This window comes from Phaseolus vulgaris, chromosome 6 (assembly GCF_000499845.2).
Source record: "Phaseolus vulgaris cultivar G19833 chromosome 6, P. vulgaris v2.0, whole genome shotgun sequence".
NCBI classification, from domain to species: Eukaryota; Viridiplantae; Streptophyta; class Magnoliopsida; order Fabales; family Fabaceae; genus Phaseolus; species Phaseolus vulgaris.
In genome coordinates, this window is record NC_023754.2 from 25745911 (window position 1) to 25762284 (window position 16374).

Sequence of the window (16374 nt, forward strand, 5' to 3'; positions counted from 1 at the left end):
GGATAAGTTCAAACATCCAATATCGAGTGTCTAACACAGGACCAGTGTCTATGAACTCCCTCTCAACTTCTCACCACCTGATATATTAATCTATATGAAAGAGGGTTGGTATGTTGTTTATGGAAAGTTACAATAAATATATATATATATATATTTATATTTATATAATCAAATTATAATACATAACTTGAATAAAATATCTAAAATAAATTTCAAACTTGTTTCGAAGAAATTTATATTTCAATCGAATACACGGAAAAAACAATTAAACAAAAAAATGAAAAGAAAGTAAAAAATAATAATAAAGGGTCGATGATATGTTTTAATGATTTTTCTCTCAAACGTTTCAACTAATATTTATTACCAATAAAAAAACAAAAACTATATTGAATTAAATTACAAAATTATTACTTCTGGTTGATATTAGGAGGTTGATTTACACCCAATTAATATTTTTTAAATGATATAAAATTTATCTTATTAAGATTATCTAGTTCAACATGTCACTCAATATGAGAGCATATTTAAATTAAAAATATTATCTTTTGTTGATAATTCATGTCAAGTGTACATGATTAAATTATAATATTCACTAAAAAAATTTATTAAATAAAAAAATATTTTAAAAATAAAAATAATTAATGTTTAATATTGTACTTGGAGACTAAAAAAGTTATTAGGATCAAAATTAATTTTTATTATTAATAAATAGTTTCAAAATTGATATCTAATTAGCTATCAAGATTTTAACCTACCAACATTAGAATCTAAATAATTGATAGTTAAATTCTTGGTAACTAATTAGATACCAATTTAAAAATTATTTATTAATAATAAAAATTAATTTAAATACTAATAATTATTTAGTATCTAAAATAATATATTTTTTAATTAATATAAAAATTAATTATTTTTTATTTATAAAATTTATTTTTATTTAATGATTTTTAATAGTGATATAAATTAAATGAAATATATTAAAAAAACCTCAAACTTTTTTCTCTTCTGAAAAACGTTTTGACTAACATTTATTATCAATAAAAAATAATAAATTATATTTAATTAAATTAAAAAAATCATTACTAAGTTGATTTTATAAAATTAAGTTAGACTAAATTAATTTTAAAATAATACAAAATTTATTTTATTAAAGAACTTATCTTAATAAGGTAAGTTTCACATGTCACTCACTGTAATACCAAATTTAAATCAAAATTATTCTTTTGGTTGATATCTCACTAAAGTTATATTTATTATTAAAAATTATTAAATAAAAATAATTTTAGACAAAAAAGTAATTAACTACATTATATCGTAGAGACTAAACAATTATTTATATTTAAAATAATTTCTATTATTAATAAAACTTGTAAATTAATTTTTAAATTGTTATATGATTAGATATTACTTAATTGGTTATTAATTTAGAAATTAATTTCTAAATTTTATTAATAATATAAATTATTTTATATATCAATAATTTTTTAATATAGTAATTATTACTTTGTTTAAAAGATTATTTTTATTTAATAATTTTATTGTAGTGATATACAAAAATATGCTACTATATATGGCGCTTTCATGCACAATGCACAACACCTGGAATAGAAATAACTAAGCAAGCATGGAGTTATCCCTGAAATTGTCACTGAAAACGATACGTTTTATTTAATTCAAACCATAAGTACTAATAGACCATTAAACTGGAAAGGGAAGAGAAAGGTTGATTTAAAGTTGAAGATACAGACCATAAAATTATCCTTATTAATTACCATTGTCTTAATGGTAGCTTTTATTTGCTCAATGATCATCCGAACTGGAAGTGTCTTGTTCATTTGGGGTTGGATCGGAGTTGGAACAGGATGGATTTGCAGCATCTTCAGGAGCATTTGTTGGAGCAGCATATGGTGGTGGTGGGCCTGCAACATGCTGATCAGGAATTGACATATAAGGGTAAGGAGCATTCTGATTTGGTGTTGGAGCAATGCCTGCAAGCAGTTGAGGTCCCACTGTGACTGTGTCATCCCTGGGAACAGTGTCAACAAGAAAATCAAACACATCACTCATTGAGATTGCAGATGAAATATCAGTCTTCTGAATTATCCTCCTTTTATCATCCTCAACGTTCGCCCAAGCCCTCATTGTAAGCTCCATAATGAACAGTTCACAGGCCTTGGCTAACAGCATAGTAGCCTCAGTTGACACCATCTTCACATCCTCATCAAACTTCATGATCTTCCTAATCCTCGCCAGAGGCAAGCTGTGACTCTTCAAATCAGTGCTCTCCTCAATTTCCTTCAACTGTCTTGCCCAGAAGCTGTTTACCCTTTGCTGCATTTTTTCTTGCTGCTGCTGCTGCATGCATTGCCGATCATAACGATTCCCTCCAGTAACACCAACGGTCTGAGTTGGAGGATTGGTGTTGGGTGCTTCTTCTTCTGCTGGAGCTGGACCCTTTCCTCCTGCTTCACCATGCTGGTTTTGATCCATGTTAACTGCTGTTATTGAATTCAAATTATTCATAGGATAAACAATAGGATTCATGAACAATGAACATCATATATATATGCCCTAAGAAAAGCCATTATGATCTCAGATCAAAAATTGATCCAAGTCTCACAATTGATTCAGAAATAGAGCATATGTTTCATATAGCTCTTTGAATTACTTGAATTTAAATAATTGTTTATAAATTTTAAGAACTTTCTTTATATTTAAGCTATGAATATATGTATCCGAAAATTAGATTAAAATTAGATTTTTATTTATAAAATTATATCAAAAGAGAGTTATTTAAACAATTTTTTGTTCCTATATTAAAATAGTAATTTTACTTTTAAACAACTCTCATATGCCAGTTAAGCATCCTATACTCACATTTATTATTTTTATACACTTTTATTACTCATCATTTTAAAATTAATAAAGCCTCATCAAAAACTAAAATTATTAATACTTGGCGAACTTCATGTAAGACAACTAAAAAAGTGTTGCTGCTTTTGAACATAAGAAATATTTTTTGTCAAATATAATATCAAGATGAGTAAATATTTTAAACATTTTTCATTAAAGCTGGTATTTATTATTTATACACATTTATTAATTATCAGTTACTGAATACAAAACTGTCATTTAAAGCTAAAAATATTGAAAAGGCAGTTTTTTTGTCGGTTTGTCAGTCAGACAACTCAGAACCTTTAAAAACATGCCTTTGAAAACAAAATTGACTAATAAAATTATACATAAAAACATAAATGTTGTATATGAAATTAGATTAATTTTTATTACCAAATAGCAATTAGAAAACACAGTGGGGAATAGAGAGGAATACATACTGGAATTCCTTAAATATGATTAGAACCTACAAATCCTTGCACAGCCCTGTTAATTAAAGTATACAAACACAAGATAAAAAAAATTACAAAATACAAAGGCATCTTTGAATGTTTTCAAAAAACAATGCTTTTTGACCTTGCCAAAAAAACAACTCATAAGACCTTTGAAACTTGTCATTGAAAAACAAAATCACCAGTAAAAAAAAACACAACAATAAGGAAATTATGACAAATTTGATTATTTTAGATAGCAAGAAGAAAACACATATAATTTTTCTAATTATCAACAATCAAAATCGCAGGCAAAACTGATAATTGAGGTTAAAAATTAAAGCTTTCTCCCAAAAAAAATAGCAAAAATTAAAAAGACATCAAATATATATAATGCTATAAGGTGGGCTTGCATGCAACATGAACATCTGAAAAATAACGAGTTCCAAATTGAAAGTCATGAGTGTGAGATAAATGTTCTTGACCAAAGCAAGTCACAACATATTTTTTCCATTGGAAAAAAAAAACAGACACCTAAAAAATTAACTATATAAACATACGAATGTATGAAATCCGATCGAATTTGATCATCAGATGACAATAAGAAAGCACAGAGAAGGGAAAAGGGGATATACCTTAACTTTGTCTTGATGGGGATTTCAGTTCTAAACCAAAGACAAGAAAAGGAAGATATAAATAAGGTGGTAATAAAATTCAAAGAAAGAAGTCAGGTTTAATGCTCCAATAACTATATTTTATGATGAACGCGTCCTCGTACTAGCATTATTTATTAATATTAAATATTACTATTATTAATATTACATGCATTTATAATTATTATCGGTTACAAAATTGAATTAAATTACAATAGAACAAAAGATGTCTAGTATGCATTCCATCTGTACTAAGTAATAAGGGTCTTTTAAGGAGCATATGAATCGCAGTAGTACTTAACGAGGTCTAGAAGCACATAAATAAAGTTATCTTTAAAGGGGAGTTGTAGATGTAGTGAAGACTTTTGTGTTGGTCCAATTAAAGATTTGGTCTTGGGTTTCATCCAAGTCACAGTTTGCATTTGTTTTTTCCTTTTTTGACTGGTGCATAGACTTGTTGGTTTGTATGATGATCTTATGAGATATTTACTTAGTATGGTTGTTTGTCTCAGACAACTTTTTTTGGATTGTTATGAGTGTTTTGTACAGACATATATCGGAGTATGTCTACTGGAAGTGATTAAGATTGTCATTATATATAAGGGTTGAACAACTCTTAAAGTGATTCATATTTATTATTTTTTATTGATGATAAAAAAAAATACCTCTAATTTTACACCAACTCCTATGATTTCATTAGGAAGTAAAACATTTTAATATTTTCAAAGTCTTAATTTCATTAAAAATATTGAATTAATCAAATTCTCCTTTAATCATGTGTCATTTAAACCCATTTTGCTCTTGTATTATCAACCTTTTAGGTTTCTCTATAATTTTATTTGATTAATTTTTTTCTTCATCCAATTCATTCATAATGATGAAGTCTATCTCTAAATTGATTATCATTATTGAATATAAACTTACCTATGATTTTCGCTCCCGCTCAAACGATTTCAAACACTTTTTCCTTTAATTTATATAAAGATAGAGATCAATTAACCATCTGTTTGGTGGATCCCATAGAATCAATAAATTATTATATACTATATTAATTAATTAGTGAATTTTATTGGCTTTATACGTTCCTTACTAGCTTTTTTTAAAACATTTACTTGAATACAACTCACAAATACCAAAGAGATTTCCAAATGGCAAGAAATTCTATAAATTTAAGATATATATTGAATACAAATGAGAAAATTGAATAAAATATAAAAAAAATCACAAAATTAATTATTTTAAAAGTTTTGAGTTGAAAATATGTATAATAGTCTTTTATAAGTTGTCTAATGTTTTTTTATATCCAATCTTTACAGCATATCTCGATATAAAATATCTCCATATATAAAGATTAAAAAATGATATTAAAAGATGAATTAGTGGAGAGTGTACTGATATAAAATGTAAATTTTATTAAAAATAAATTAGGAAGGTAGGTGTATAAAGAAAACCAGTCATTTTTTTTAGCAATTAAGAACTATAAGTAAATAAGGATCCTATTTATCTATTTGGAAATATAAAGAGGAAATAGTCAATTATGGAAAACAATCTTACACTAAAACTAGTCTTTAGAACTCTTTAACTCTTCTTTCTATTTTCTTTGAAATGCCAAATTTGGTGGGGAAGGAGACTAGGACAAATCAGAGAATTCTCATTGTAATGGGACTGAAGGAAAAAAAATAGTTTAAGTAAAGTAAAAAATAATATGTAAATTAAAAGAAAATGAAATTCTAGATACAAAAGACATAAAATTATTCGATGATATCCTAATAAAATGGAAATGGAGTTCAACATTAGAAAAGAAAGAATATTAGAAGAATTAGATTATATGAAGATAGAAGGAATGAAGTGATGTCGATCATGACAATTTCTTAAATAATTTCTTATCTCGTACTTTAAAGATTCAACTATGATAATTAGGGAGTTGAGTAGATGGGATGACAACACTTAAACTCAGCTAATAAGTGAGGAGAAGACAAAATCAACTATTTATGTATTTATAATTTTAAATATAACATTAAAAATAAATGAAATCATTTTAAAATTAATTTTAACTAAAATAGGAGGATGATTTTTAAAATATTATACTATTAATTTATAATAAGACCAAAGATGACCGACATGCATCTCATGTTAGCTGCAGTAAATAAGGTGCAAACTTCCAGTTTTGCAACAAACTCATGGATGAGATCACAAAGGGAGCAAAACATGTTGACATTTTGCAAGCCATAAATTTTCTAAAATTTTGAATTAACTAAATTCTCCTTTAAATATCATGTTTTTTTAAATTTTGATCTTATTTATTACTAAAAAAAATCTTATTGCGTAAGATTTTTCTACAAATATTTCGTAGAATTCCACAAAATTCACAACAAAAACAGAAAATTCACTTTTTTTATATAGAAAATCAACAAAGTAAATGTCATATAAATATGAAAAATCCTAATAATAACTCATACATGACCTCTTTCACCCTCGATTTTTATTTTATTTTCATTTCTCTGTCTAAATTGATGAACTTTCTCCTCTTTTCTTTACCACTTGAAAGTTTAAGAAATATTTGTTTACAAATATAGAAAAATTGAATCTAACAAGGTAAATAAAGACTTCTCAAAACATCAACTTATTAAAAAGCTCAAAAACACAATTAATCACCTTCGAAATAAATCATATCTCAAGATGGTTTTCACACATAAATTCCGAATCAAACTCACGACTACAAGCTTAAAGATTAAGTTCTATCCCATGAAACAACTATTGAGCATACATGCAACTTCACAACACCAACAATGGAAACGATTGGTTAAAACTTCTAATATTAGAAAGCAACCATGGGAGTTATCCCTCAAATCGCAACTTATATATAAAATATATAGTTCCACACATTTATATTAAATCCACACCAAAACTGCAAAATCCAAATTTAAAATACGAATGGAGAGCTTAAGTAGCATTGTTTTTACCATATTATATGACATGGCTTGCATGTCAACTTATTAAGAAAAAAGACCTTGTTTTCACCAAGTAGCTTTTAATTTGTTCCATCATCTGAATCAGGAGAAGGGTCTTGCTGATTGGGAGGGACAGTTGAAGTTGGAATCAGAGGATAGGTTTGCAGCGCATGAGGAACTTGATGAAGAGTTGCAGAAGCAGCAGACTGAAATGGTGGGCTTGCAACCTGTTGAGGAGGAACATGATCAGTTGGAGGTGGAGCATTGCCTGCAAGCATTTGATGCATCATTGTGTTTGTGTCATTCTTAGGAATAGGGACAATATCATCAAGAAAATCAAACACTTCAGTCCCTGCGATTGCGGATGCAATGTCAGTCTTCTGGATTTTCCCCCTACTGTTGTTCTCAGCGTTAGCCCAAGCCTTCATTGTGAGCTCCATTATGAACAGTTCACAGGCCTTGGAAAACAGCACAGGAGTCTCAGCTGAAACCAACTTCACATCTGGATCACTCTTCATGATCTTCTTAATCCTCGACAGAGGCATACTAGGACGACTCCTTAAATCAGTGCCCTCCTCAATTCGCTTCAGCTGTTGTGCCCAGAAGTTCTTGACTTTTTCCTGCAACTGCTCCTGTTGTTGCTGCTGTCGGTTCAGAGGGACAGAAGGACCAACGGTCTGAACAGGAGGATTTGTAGTAGGTGACATCACGGGGTTGGATTCATATTGGTTCTTGTTATGTGCTTCTTGTGCTGGAGCTGAACCAATTCCTCTTCCTGGTTCACCATTCCTGTTCTGATCCATGCTAGCTGCTGTAACTGAATTCAAATTAATCTTTGAACATTCATAGGATAAGCAACCAAATTCGAGAAAGATGACCATCAAATATGCCCTCAAAAAAACGTTACTGATCTCAAGTAAATATTGGCAGTGGTCCAAGTCAATTGATTCATATAGAGCATGTGTCTCATAGATCTTTAAATCAAGAAAACTCCTCAAGTTTTATGTGAAAAAGAATCATTAAAAGTAAAGATCATATATGCAGTAAGAAAAATAAATTGGCTGATAGTACAATTCCATACAACATATTCAGACATAATTATACTACACAAACTCATTACATGAGCCTTTCTGAGCTCACTTAAATGTCAATGTGTCAAACCTTTGATCATGTATACCCTTAATTAGAATTATAGTTGTAGACAATACTCAGCATCTAAAATTTGATTTATTTTATTATTATTATTTTTTATCAGAAAAAATAAATGAATTAAAGTAAACATTAGAGTGTTTCAACTTTATATAAGTGTCAAGAAGACCTCATCATCTAAGCAAATTTAGGTCTACACTTCTTTAATAATCCCTCCACATTAACGTAAGAATACTATAACTGCTACTTCATAATATATTTATCGAATAGTGATGTTTTTCCAGCTCTAAATAACAAAACAATTTCTTACAAATGCAATCCCAATACCCTTCCAAAAATTAGCTCTATTGCATATAATCTTCCAGTTACAAATTAAAAATAAAAATAAAATATAATTTAAAGTAAGCTATAAACAAACTAAAAAATCAGCAAAAGAAATATTATACCGTATATAGACACTAGTCTGATACACTATATAGTAACACTAAAAAAGGTAAAGATAAAAACATAAATAACACGAAAGTAAAAAACACTAAAATAAAATACAATATAAATGAAAAGAAAAATGAATAAAATCAATAAAATACAACTCTGAGACATTAAGGGGTTTTCCAAATATATATTTTAACAAACAATAATGTATATTTGTTTATCAAATGGATAGAGGAAAAACAGAGAGGGAAAGAGAGAAGAAGATATATTGAAATTTCAGTTATAAACCAAAAAGAGAGAAATTGAATGGATGATGAAGATCCAAATGAAAGTCAGAGAAAGTAGTGAGTTTCTTCTAACACTATATACAACGACATTTGTTTAAGACAAAAATGTCCTCTAACCTAGCATTTTTACCAGATTGAAAAATATTAAAAAAAATGTAAATTGAATAAAACTTCATAATATATTTACTTTTCTTTCATGTCGTGTTATTTTACATATCTGAAAACATTAACATATGTCTATTTTTTTTTACCAAAAATATGTTATGTTCAAACTAAATATAACAAAAATAATTTCTAAAATTTTGAAATTTATTATTAAAAAATATCTTAACTTAATAAATCGGAAATATTCTTCAAATTAAGTTTAAAATAAAAAAAATGAAAAGAATAATATTATTCTACTTTTTAACGTGGATTAAAGATAAAAAATAATTTAAAATAAGTAAGTGAAATTAAAAAAACATTTATAAATTAATTTTATAAAATTAAGTTAAACTTAAAATTTAACTAGTATACATTGTTAGATCTCACAGATAGACTCATTGCATAATCCTTTTAAACTCAATTATCAAATCAAATCAGTTAAACTTTAATACAAAAAAACTAAGATTAAAATTTAAAGTATTTTCCAACCTCTAGTGTACCGGTCCGCACCGGACGACCGCAGGATACTCATGGTAAAATCATCACAAAACCCTGCGTCTTATACGACTCTTCGTCCTTCCATGACCTCTAGCCGGACGAACGAGTGGTTTATGTCGAATAAATCTAATTTAATCCAGAACGTGGTTACACGTGTAGAAAAGAGCAGTTATAACAACCATTGACGAAGTAAAAACACGTCCTCTAGACCACTCCCCTGGTTTTCAGGAAACCACCAGGCACGACCCAAAGACCACTAAGCATGTCTCTAACCATCAACTGATTGGCCCACATGGCCAAGGCCCAGGTCAACCTACTAAAGGGACTTCTGAAAAGGGGGGAAAGGTACGTTTTCCATACTATCAGAGAATTCTCACTTGAGCACCATCGCTGACTTGAGCGTCGGAGTGCAATCGCAGGTACCCCCGCCGGCCGACCGAAGCACGCGAAGAGAAAGAAGACTTGAAGAATAGGACAACCAAGAGTGAAGAAGACACCTTGTATCGACGTGGATCAACATTACTCAGTCCCCAATATCCATACAGGTACAATTGGCGCCCACCGTGGGGCCCGAGTAATCATTATTCCCAGACCCAAGGATCCCAACGCTTGAAGATGGACTCAACGGCAAACAACAACAATGATATCTCCGAAGAGCATAGGACCATACTCCAAACCCTCCAGATTCAGATGCAGGAGTTACTCCAAAAAGGAGTCATCGATCAACTTCGCCAGGATGAAGAAAGGAAAAGACGAGAAGAAGAGCGTCAACAACACGCAGAGGAGATAGCACAATTGAAAGAACAGAACAAGAGATTGTTGGATAGACTTGAGCAATCTGAACGCGAAGGGCATTCACGTGCACCTTCTCCATCACCGTTCCAATCAGGAACAAGAACAATAGCCCAGGCTATACCTCACACGTCACTCGTTCAACACACCCGTCAGAGTGCAAAGCTAGTAACCCCAAACGAGGTAGCAAACCCGAAAGGCCATCCGTTCACTGATGACATCATAGCCACTCCTCTCCCTGACAAGTGGAGGGGCCTAACGATAAACCTTTATGACGGTTCCACAGACCCAGACGAACATCTGAATATATTTAGAACTCAAATGACCCTTTACACAACCGACCGAACGGTATGGTGTAAAGTCTTCCCCACCTCTCTCAGGGAAGGCCCCCTTGGATGGTTTTCGGACCTTCCACCTAATTCCATTGCAAGCTTCGACGCTTTGGAATTGAAGTTCACCACGCAATACGCCACCAGTAGACCTCATCGGACATCCTCCATGTCTCTTCTAAATGTCAAACAAGAAAGGGGAGAATCATTGAGAACATTCATGAACAGATTTAGCAAAGTGTGTATAAACATTCGTAATCTTAATCCAGAAATAGCCATGCATCATTTGGTCTCGGCCATACTACCAGGAAGGTTCACTGAAAGCCTTATCAAACGACCTCCGTGCAATATGGATGAATTAAGAACAAGAGCAACAAAGTTCATGCAGATAGAAGAACATATTGACTACCATCGAAAAACTTATGCTGAGAACACGGACAATAGCAAAGGAATTCGTCCCCCCACAATACCGACCGACCGAGAACGACATCGCCCCAATAGGGGACCCCGTTTCCACAACTACACTCCCTTGATTGTACCAAGGGGTAAGGTTCTCGACGAAGCACTGCAGATTGAATTGATTCCGACATTGAGGCCATCACAAACCCCTCCCAATGCCGACACCAGTAAACGTTGCCAATACCATCGTAACTATGGCCACACGACCGAAGGATGCCAAGCACTGAAAGATAAAATTGAAGAGCTCGTCCAGGCCGGTCATCTGCGCAAGTTCGTGAAAACCACCATCACTGCACCCAGGTCACCCCAGCGTGATCATGATCCCCGCGAACGTTCGGGACGAAGAGACGACCGGACCCGTGACAACCACTATCGTTCAAGCAGAAGAAAAAGAAGCGAAAGTCCGATCAGACGAACGAGGCCTAAAAGCGAAAGCCCTGAACGTAGAAGTCGAACTAAACAAAAAGTTCGCACAGTCATCAATACAATCGCTGGACCGGTGTCGCTCGGTCAGCCCCCTCAAGAAATTAATTACATTGCAGGCGGCTTTGCGGGTGGAGGATGCTCTAATTCGGCAAGGAAAAAACATTTGAGAGCAATTCAATCCGTTCATTCGACTCCCACACAACGCCGACCGCATATACCACCAATCACTTTCACTGACGAAGACTTCACAGCAATCGATCCATCTCAAGATGACCCCATGGTAATAACTGTGGAGATAGATAAATTTGCAATTGCAAAAGTTTTGGTAGATCAGGGTAGCTCGGTCGACATCCTATATTGGGAAACGTTTAAGAAGATGAAGATTCCAGAAGCAGAGATACAACCCTACAACGAGCAGATAGTTGGTTTCTCAGGGGAAAGAGTGGATACGAAAGGATTTATCGATCTATACACCACGTTCGGGGATGATTACCTCAGCAAGACCATCAACATACGATATCTACTCGTTAATGCCAATACATCGTACAATATTTTGCTCGGTCGACCATCTATCAACAGATTGAAAGCCATTGTCTCAACTCCTCATTTAGCTATGAAGTTCCCCTCGGTCAATGGAGACATAGCAACCGTACATATAGACCAGAAGACAGCACGAGAGTGTTATGTAGCTAGCCTGAAGGTGGAGCCGACCCGAAGGCTTTATACCACGTCAGCCGAACGGACCACAGAGCGAAGAGGTCGGTCAACAGAAAGACGCTCCAGAGGAAGAGAATCTAGAAGACACTTGGTCGCTTTAGTCGATCTAGATCCTCGACTGGATGATCCCCGAATGGAAGCAGGAGAAGATCTTCAACCCATATTCCTTCGGGACAAAGACCGGAAAACATACATGGGAACATCCCTCAAACCAGACGACCGAGAGACGATCGGTAAAACATTAACAAAGAACGCTGATCTTTTCGCCTGGACGGCTGCAGACATGCCAGGGGTAAAATCAGATGTGATTACCCATCGATTGTCTGTTTATACAGAGGCCAGGCCGATCGCTCAAAAGAAAAGGAAACTAGGTGAAGAACGGCGGAAAGCCGCACGAGAAGAAACCGACAAGCTAATTCAAGCTGGTTTTATTCAAAAGGCCCACTATACGACATGGCTAGCCAATGTAGTGATGGTAAAAAAGACGAATGGAAAATGGAGAATGTGCGTAGACTACACAGACCTTAACAAAGCGTGCCCAAAGGACTCGTATCCTCTACCTACTATCGACCGGCTGGTCGACGGTGCAGCCGGTCATCAAATCCTAAGTTTCCTTGATGCTTATTCAGGTTACAATCAAATACAAATGTACCACCGTGATCGAGAAAAAACCGCGTTTAGAACAGATTCTGATAATTTCTTCTATGAAGTCATGCCGTTCGGCCTCAAGAATGCAGGAGCCACATACCAACGACTCATGGATCACGTATTCCACGACATGATCGGTCGGAATGTAGAAGTATACGTTGACGACATCGTCGTCAAATCAGACTCTTGCGAACAACATGTTTCTGACTTAAAAGAGGTTTTTCAAGCCTTGCGTCAATACCGCATGCGTTTAAACCCGGAGAAGTGCGCGTTCGGCGTAGAAGGGGGGAAGTTCTTAGGCTTCATGCTCACACATCGGGGTATAGAGGCTAATCCAGAAAAATGCAAGGCAATCACCGAAATGCGAAGTCCCAACGGACTCAAAGAGATCCAGAGACTAGTCGGCCGTCTCACTTCGTTGTCTCGATTCGTACCTAAGCTTGCCGAACGAACGAGACCCATCATAAAACTTCTGAAGAAGACAAGTAAATTTGAATGGACAGATGAATGTGAACAAAATTTCCAACAGTTAAAAGCATTTCTGGCATCTCCACCGGTCATCCAGAAACCGAACGCACGGGAACCCATTGTGGTCTACCTCGCCGTCTCCAATGAAGCGGTGAGTTCCGCTCTGGTACAAGAAATTAAAGCGGAAGAACGACCGGTATATTTTGTAAGTCGAGTCTTACATGACGCAGAAACCCGGTACCAAATGGTCGAAAAAGTTGCCTTCGCTTTGGTCATCACCGCACGACGGATGCGGATGTATTTCCAAAATCACAAGGTCATTGTTAGGACTAACTATCCCATTATGAAGATTCTCACCAAACCTGACCTCGCCGGACGAATGATAGGTTGGGCAGTCGAACTGTCAGAATTCCACATCGAATACCAACCCAGGGGAGCCATCAAGTCCCAAGCCCTCGCCGACTTCACAGCAGAACTCACTCCCTATCTGACCGAACGGACTCCCCGATGGACACTATACGTAGATGGGTCATCTAACAGTCGTTCGTCCGGAGCAGGAGTTGTACTTGAAGGACCAGGGGAGATTGTTGTCGAACAAGCCATGAAATTTGAATTTAAAACTTCCAATAATCAAGCCGAATACGAAGCTATAATCGCAGGTTTGCATCTGGCGATTGAATTGGAGATAACAAATATAACTTGTAAAAGCGACTCCCGTCTAGTCGTCGGACAGCTTACAGGGGAGTATGAGGTAAGAGAAACATTACTCCAACAGTATTTTCATTTCGTAAAAAATCTTCTAAACAGGTTCAAAGAAATCTCCTTCCAACACGTACGGAGGGAAAATAATACTAGGGCGGACGCTCTATCGAGATTGGCTACCCTAAAAAAGAAAGGCGTCCACCGGTCGGCCATACACGTGACCCTGGCTAAACCAAGTGTTGGTACCGAAGAATGCATGGCGACTGACACCGAACCTAACTGGATGACTCCCATAAAACAATATCTTACCGATGGTGTATGCGATCCACATTTGGAGAAAACGATGAAGTTACAAGCCGCCCGATACATACTGATTGGCGAAGATCTTTACAGGAGAGGGTATTCCCGTCCCCTCCTAAAATGCCTTGGTCCAGAACAAGTCACTTATGTAATGACCGAGTTACACGAAGGGATATGCGGAACCCATTCAGGAGCGCGGACTATGTCCGCCAAAATTCTAAGAGCAGGATACTACTGGCCGACCTTACAAGGAGACTGCACTGAATACGTTCAAAAGTGCGTGAAATGTCAAGAGTTCGGCACCCTATTGCACCAAAAACCAGAGCATTTGCACTACATCCTATCCCCTTGGCCGTTCGTGAAATGGGGAATGGATATTATCGGACCTTTCACACCCGGAAAAGGGCAATGCAAGTTCCTACTGGTGGGTATAGATTACTTTACCAAATGGATTGAGGCTGAACCACTAACAGCCATCACCGCCCGGAACGTACAAAGCTTTGTGTGGAAAAACATTGTCTGCAGGTTCGGCCTACCTCAGATCATTATCACAGACAACGGTCGACAGTTCACCGACCGTGGGCTAGCTGAATTCTATGAGAAACTTCACATCAAACATATAACGAGTTCGGTCGAACACCCTCAAACCAACGGTCAGGCGGAAGCCGCCAACAAAGTTATTCTCAATGAGTTAAAGAAGAGACTTGGCCCGTCCAAGGGAAATTGGACTGAAGAATTGTTAGAGGTTCTGTGGGCTTATCGTTGTACTCCCCAGTCAACAACTCAAGAAACACCTTATAGCCTGACGTACGGCACAGAAGCCATGATTCCGGTCGAAATCGGCGAGCCTTCACTACGCCGACAGACGTTAGACCTAGACTTAAACAAGGAAAGTCTACTAGTCGGCCTCGACCTCATCAATGAATTAAGGGACAAATGCAAGATAAGGGAAGAAGCATGCAAGATACGAGCAGCACGAAGGTACAACTCCAAAGTGAAGCCACGAAGCTATCAGAAAGGAGATCTAGTTTGGCGCATGCGCAGCGACGCCCGGAAGGACGGAGGAAAGTTTTCAAGCAATTGGGAAGGTCCGTTCCGCATCTCCGACACAGCAACAGGAGGAGCTTATTACTTAGAATATTTGTCAGGAAAATCTGTACCGAGAACGTGGAATGCCACGCATCTCAAATTCTATTACAGTTGATGAATAAACTTAGTGCACTCTTTCCTCGCTCGGTAGTTTTATCCCTAAGGAGGGTTTTCTACCGAGAAGGTTTTAACGAGGCACTTTAAATCACCAATCTTGGTCAGAAATTCAGTTAATTCACCGTTCATTCGGTCGGAATACATAACGAAAGTTATCCGAATTATAACTTAAACGTTATTCACCAATCTTGGTCAGAAATTCAATTAATTCACCGTTCATTCGGTCGGAATACATAACGAAAGTTATCCGAATTATAACTTAAACGTTATTCACCAACCTTGGTCAGAAATCGAAATTATTTATGCCTCGTTCGGCATCAGAATTATTCAGAATTATTTATGCCTCGTCCGGCATCAGAATTATCTTATTACTTTAATGTAATCAGAATTATTTATGCCTCGTCCGGCATCAGAATTATCTTATTACTTTAAGGTAATCCGAATTATTTATGCCTCGTCCGGCATCCGAATTATCTATTAATTCATTAACCGTGCGTTCGGCCAGAATATATAACGAATTATAACTTCAACGTTATTCACCAACCTTGGTCAGAAATCGAAATTATTTATTAATTAACCGTTCATTCGGTCGAGATTATATAACTACGGCTATCCGAATCATATACTTCTTCAAAACCCGGATCTATGCTCACAACAATCTCTGCAACATAAACACGAAAGTAAGAAACAGATACGCTATTAGCCGAACGACCGCAAGAAGAAGGTGCTCACCTTTTAGTTCCGCCTACTGCTTGGACGACCCATAAAGAGCTATCAGTTCCCACGTAGGGAGCCTACACGGTAGTTGATTCACGACCATCAAAATTTCTTGGTCGATGGGAGACAAAGATTCCCAAAGCCGATGGTCAAGAGAGGTGGGATTCTCC

At 35.3% G+C, this 16374-nt stretch overlaps 3 protein-coding genes across 3 annotated transcripts; 1 reads left to right on the plus strand and 2 right to left on the minus strand.

Moving 5' to 3' along the window:
• Positions 1–1800: 1800 nt before the first annotated feature.
• On the minus strand, positions 1801–2490 carry LOC137833557 (nuclear transcription factor Y subunit C-2-like). Its single transcript, XM_068641898.1, has one exon. It carries the CDS (start codon positions 2488–2490, stop codon positions 1801–1803), a length of 690 nt encoding a protein of 229 aa, XP_068497999.1.
• Positions 2491–7010: 4520 nt separating this feature from the next.
• Positions 7011–7733, minus strand: LOC137833558 (nuclear transcription factor Y subunit C-6-like). Its single transcript, XM_068641899.1, has one exon. It carries the CDS (start codon positions 7731–7733, stop codon positions 7011–7013), a length of 723 nt encoding a protein of 240 aa, XP_068498000.1.
• Positions 7734–9418: 1685 nt separating this feature from the next.
• Positions 9419–15485, plus strand: LOC137833559 (uncharacterized). The gene is made up of 2 exons (XM_068641901.1): positions 9419–9785; positions 9860–15485. Exons 1-2 carry the CDS (start codon positions 9733–9735, stop codon positions 15483–15485), a joined length of 5679 nt encoding a protein of 1892 aa, XP_068498002.1. The 5' UTR covers positions 9419–9732.
• Positions 15486–16374: the final 889 nt, after the last annotated feature.

What these genes read in the sequence shown, in the direction of transcription:
- LOC137833557 (XM_068641898.1), bottom strand. Translation starts at nt 2,490, where the DNA reads ATGGATCAAAACCAGCATGGTGAAGCAGGAGGAAAGGGTCCAGCTCCA.
- LOC137833558 (XM_068641899.1), bottom strand. Translation starts at nt 7,733, where the DNA reads ATGGATCAGAACAGGAATGGTGAACCAGGAAGAGGAATTGGTTCAGCT.
- LOC137833559 (XM_068641901.1), top strand. Translation starts at nt 9,733, where the DNA reads ATGGCCAAGGCCCAGGTCAACCTACTAAAGGGACTTCTGAAAAGGGGG. An exon ending in CTTCTGAAAAGGGGGGAAAG is followed by an intron (nt 9,786 to 9,859) that starts GTACGTTTTCCA and finishes GTGCAATCGCAG; the next exon opens with GTACCCCCGCCGGCCGACCG.